Source organism: Limulus polyphemus, unplaced genomic scaffold (assembly GCF_000517525.1).
Source record: "Limulus polyphemus unplaced genomic scaffold, Limulus_polyphemus-2.1.2 Scaffold946, whole genome shotgun sequence".
In the NCBI taxonomy this organism is placed as follows: Eukaryota; Metazoa; Arthropoda; class Merostomata; order Xiphosura; family Limulidae; genus Limulus; species Limulus polyphemus.
This window is the reverse complement of record NW_013666556.1, coordinates 344695-350508: the sequence shown is the minus strand read 5'-3', so window position 1 is coordinate 350508 and position 5814 is coordinate 344695. Positions and strand designations below refer to the sequence as shown.

At 31.3% G+C, this 5814-nt stretch overlaps 1 protein-coding gene across 2 annotated transcripts in view; it reads left to right on the top strand.

Annotated features, from left to right (window-relative positions):
* Positions 1-5814, top strand: part of LOC111086239 — a 36185-nt gene that overhangs the window by 28983 nt on the left and 1388 nt on the right. For both annotated transcript variants that reach the window (XM_022388323.1, XM_022388322.1), the window contains exons 4-5: positions 904-972; positions 1444-1531. In XM_022388323.1, coding sequence (XP_022244031.1) covers positions 904-972; positions 1444-1531 — 157 coding nt within the window. The remainder of the gene's footprint in view (positions 1-903; positions 973-1443; positions 1532-5814) is intronic.

Here is a 5814-nt window from a genome sequence, read left to right as displayed (position 1 = left end):
AGCAAATGTACAAGGTTTTGTCATCATCAGTTAACTGATGATGACAAAACCTTGTACATTTGCTGTTATGTTAAACTTATAATAATGTTTTTCTTCAGTACCTGATGATGACAAAACCTTGTACATTTGCTGTTATGTTAAACTTATATAAAAGTTTTTCTTCATTACCCATTCAAGCTGTCTCCAGCCATTATAATGATACTTTGATATTAAGACTTACTACTAAACAGTCCAACCATAAATACTAGGTTATTTCCACCAGTTTCAAACCATAAAAAAAATTTAGTATCCAGATTTTTTTTAGTAAGCCTTTCAGTATAAGGGTTTTCCTTTTCTTACCAATCAAACGTTTACCAGATTAAGAGTAATGTTCTTATTAAGTTCTTTTGGCACTTGATAAAAAAGGAGGAATTTCATAACCTTTTATTATAAAAAAATATATTTATCTCATTGTTATCATTTTTTCTTCTGTATATTGGAAATATATTAGGTTATTGTTTAAAATTAGTAGTTTCCCATATTCTGCCAATTTTACATCCTTCTGACTTTGTAGTACAATGTTTTTTTTATTAATCCTTCCTTTACTACATGTTATATGGATAAAACTTATATTAATGAAAATAAAACAAAAATATATAATTACTGCTGTGGAATAGAATCTAGATTATGTTGAGATAACCATACGTACTAGATAGCTAGGCTATAGTAAGCAAATAAGAAAATAATTTGTTTCACTTGTATAAGGCCTATTCCACAAGGATAAGGTAGATCATGGTGAAGACTAGGTGTTTATTTTTCGTGAGGTTTAAAGACAGATTTGTTTTATCTCAGTTGCACAATGTTCTGTTGTTAATACCAACCAATGTTTGCAGTTAAATGACCATTGTTTTCTGTTTGGTGTAGAACCAGTTACATAGCAGAAGTACCAGTGAAGAGATCCTTTCCATCAGCTCTGGTAATGAGATTAATGTGGTGAGCTTAAAACTTTAACCTTACTGTGTTAGATAAAAACATATTAGGCTAACCTGAACACATGTAGAGTTTATGCTTGAAAATGTTTTTTTAACTTTAAATGCTTTCACAGCCTAATATTACATATACGTGAACATCAAATGTATTACAATTTTAATATTGGCGTATTAACTCTGAGCAGGTAATCTGACTTTAATCTTGGTGTGTTAGGTTAAGAGACTCATTTTTAACCTGAAGTATATATTTATTGAAACAATGATAATAATATTTCATAAACCTTCTTTCTTCTCTAATAAATGATTTCAGTTTATTAATAACTTGAAATGTAGAATTTCTTACTACATAAAATACAATTTTCTTCAACGATATAATCAACTCCTTTTTTGTATTTATAGTTCAGTAAAAAAAAAGAATAGGTATTATTTTATTTTGATATAGTCTTTTGCATTGAATTTTTTCTCCGTATTTTAGTGTAAACAAACAAATCCAGATATTTTGATCCAACCCAGAAATTCACTGAGGCATTTCAAGAGTCAGAGCAAGTGTAGATCAAGATCCCGTACGTATTCAGATAAATATATTTACATATACTAAAAATATTGTACAACAGTGTCTTAACTCCTGTTGTTTCATAGCTTTAAAAATGTGACATTTCATAACTCAAAATATTTTTCAAATTATGCATTTCTTTTAGTATTAATATGCTACTTATGTTTCAGCCACTTCCAGTACATTAAAAAATGGCTAATTTGAAATTAACACAAAACTGTAAATAATGTAATTTTTAAAACCTAAATGTGGTTGCCCCCAATTATATCTTTTTGAAGTTTGTTTCTTAGGCCAAAGTTGTAGAAACATTCTATAAAACAGTGGTATGGGCAAAAACTGTTAAATATATATACTTATTTGAAAAAATATTAGTGAAAGTAGAAAAGCACATGCAAACATGCAATAAAGCTAATTTATTTTGATACCTGCATGTTAGTGATTTTTTAATACCCATCAATATATTTCTTGCCAACCCATAAATCCTAACTCCCATGACATGGTTAATTATTACAGGGGCATGTTCAGAATTCAGGATTATTCACAGCAGCAGTACTACAAAATAATTTAATTTCAAAATAACAGCACTACTAGGTGCATGTCAATGTTATTCACTTAATGGTGGCAAATACATGTCCCCAATAATAATAATATATATACATGTATTAACAGTTAAAAACAACCTCAAATTCCAAAGAGTAATATCTTACACTTCAGTCATAGCTTGTAGTTACTGTGTATAAAACAATGACAAAATGAGGATTGTAAATAGAAATGGAACTAAGTAACACAAAAGTTATTCTGGTAATTTTTAGTTGATAAAATGGATTTAATCACCACTCAAGGGATTAAAAAAAAATTCCATAATAGTTGGGACACATTTTCTATAAAAATATTTCATATGAAATTTAGTACTTCTTTTACAAAATAAAACTTACTTTCTCAAAATTTTTAAAGCCAGAATTTCCTCTTGTAGAAGCTGTCAATCTGAGCAGAAATCTCCATTTGCTTTCTGATAATTCTCTGACTACTGAGTATAATTTTTCTGCAGTAGATTCGAGCAAGTTAGAAAATGATTTCAAGAGAAATATATTTTAGCCTTTTTAAGAAAAAAATTCAGCACTCCTTTAGCAGTCAGTCTTAGAATACTACAATTTTAACTATACTAATAAGGATAAAAAAATGAGGCTCAGCGGTATGATTGTTCAGGTAGTTTGGGACAGTTTAAAGCTAAAGGTTTTTGAAGTAGACATCCCTAATTTATGAAAACCTACAGAGATGACCTAAATTAAGTGCGAACATGAACCATTGTGCTTTTTAGCAATATAATTTTTTTAACAGAATAGTGAACTTACATATACCCCTATCTTAAATAACATATATCATTAGTTCTCAATCTGTGACACAGTAGTCTGTAGAAAGGTTGCCTCATTATAGAAAGGAAGTGGCAGAGTAGAGTATAGGTTCCATTATGACCTGCAGAGAAAAAAAAACCCATTCTGATGGTACAAAAACAAAATAGTGGGAGAACCACCCATATATATGTGGTGTAACTTGTCTGATAGGATTATTTAACCTAATCAGTAGCTTGACAAGAATACTTAACCTAGTCAGTACCCTGCCAAAAATACTTAACCTAGTCAGTACCCTGCCAAAAATACTTAACCTAGTCAGTACCCTGCCAAAAATACTTAACCTAACCAATAGCCTGACAGGAATATTTAACCTAGTCAGTACCCTGACAAGAATATTTAACCTAGTCAGTACCCTGCCAAAAATACTTAACCTAGTCAGTACCCTGCCAAAAATACTTAACCTAACCAATAGCCTGACACGAATATTTAACCGAGTCAGTACCCTGACAAGAATATTTAACCGAGTCAGTACCCTAACAAGAATATTTAACCGAGTCAGTACCCTGACAAGAATATTTAACCTAATCAATAGCCTGACAGGAATATTTAACCGACACAGTAACCTGATAGGAATACTTAACCAACTCAGTACCCTGACAGATATATTTACTCAACACTGTAACCTGACATGAATATTTAACATAGTCAGTACCCTGACAAAAATACTTAACCTAGCCAATAGCCTGAGAGGAATACTTAACCAACTCAGTACCCTGACAGATATATTTACTCAACACTGTAACCTGACATGAATATTTAACCAAGACTTACCACTCTTACAGCTTGTAATAAAATGCTGATTATCACCATTTTAATATGAAAATTACATCACTTTAATTACATTCCAAACTAAACCATTGGCCAATTTTGAAACTCAATGTTTGGGATTCTAGACTAAGTTGCACAACATATGCTTTTGACGCATAGAAAAGTACTTGTTATATGATTACCATAATAATGCGACAAATTTAAATAAACTAGGCAATAAATTAAAAGCAACAGAGAAATTAACTTAAGTTTGTAATTTTTTAAAACTTGCAAGTAAGTTAGGAATTATATATTTCTTATAATTTAAGCTCACTGGACAGTGATACCATACTTTATGAGAAAAAAAAAAGCTTAAAAGTATTCTGGAACTACAACACTAGAATTTCTATATGAGAATGTGTATAAAAAGTAACTCAGGCAGTCTCAAGTCTAATACAACAAGCTTCAAAATTTATCACTGTAACATTGGCTACAAGGGCACCACAGATGCTATCACACCCTCCTGTCTTTTAGGACACTGTAATTTGTTTTTGATGAACCAAGATTTTTTTTTTTGACAGTGAAAACATCTGGATTTATTGATTATCCTCCCAGAAAAACTTTTGTTGAACCATCTTCAAGCTAGTGGTATTTGTCTTAGAGTATGGGTTACATGTAATTTGGATAGGTCACAACTGGAGGTATTTCTCTTAGAGTATGGGTTACATGCCATTTAGAATGGTCACAGCTGGTGGTATTTCTCTTAGAGTATAGGTTACATGCCATTTGGAATGGTCACAGCTGGTTGTATTTCTCTTAGAGTATGGGTTACATGCCATTTGGAATGGTCACAGCTGGTGGTATTTATCTTAGAGTATGGGTTACATGCCATTTGGAATGGTCACAGCTGGTGTATTTCTCTTAGAGTATGGGTTACATGCCATTTGGAATGGTCACAGCTGGTAGTATTTATCTTAGAGTATGGGTTACATGCCATTTGGAATGGTCACAGCTGGTGGTATTTATCTTAGAGTTTGGGTTACATGCCATTTGGACAGGTGAATGGTCACAGTTGGTGATATGAAAAGGAAAGATCATTGCTGCTTGATACATCACAATCTTCAACCAACCACCTTACCAGATAAGACAGTTTTCATGTAAGAAGATGGCCCATTTCAGCCCAGGTTATAAAATGGTGCTTGATAGCTAGCCAATTGCCTAATATGTTGAGCATGTGGGTTGATTCATCCTTGATCATTTCTTGTCAAAGCATCCTAAACAATCAACTCCTGGGGACACTCTCATCCAAGTTCTTTGCCAGGACTGGAGTGCAATCCAACAGTCAATATTTCAAATCTTGTAAATATGACCTGTAACCACACTTTTTGTTTTGAATACTGCAAAGGACATAATCCACTAAATAATAATGATAATCATTTACTATTTGTTCCATGTTCATTTGTTTAAACTTCAACAAAAACAGTACTGTTTCTAGAATGGTTGTCTGTTTATGCACTGTTAGGCTGTATGTTAAAGTTATGTCCTGCACCATCAAGAAAAGACAAACATTAAAAAAAAACAAGAAAAACATAGAATAAGGTTTTATTACAACAGGCTTTAAGCATGGTATTTTCCTATTAAATGAATTGTTAATTATTATAAATAAAGATTACTACAATTTGAAAAAAATTGTACGAAATGAAATTACAAATATACCAAACACAATAGCCCAGTCTGGATTTACTTTTAATTCTATAAGGTCACTGGCCAGCTACTAATATCTTATTTTCTTGTGTTACAAAGAAAATCAAGAAGCTGTCAAGCTATTTACAAATATGGCTTTTTAACATTTTCAGTAAGCTCAGTCACTGATTTTTTTGGTTTACAGTATCATAACTGCAACTTGCAAGTTCCAAGAAGCTTGCAGACTCTTGAAATATGGGTGCATAACCATAACGGTGTAGTATTAAACATAGTCCATCATGAAAGCCACAAGTTCTGTCTTCAAATAGCCATATTTATATCAATTTTAATTTAATTCTTGATTATCTACAAGTGTATGTTCACATAAATGATTTAAACATGTTTTTTGGAATAATTTAACTATATATATATATATATATATATATATATA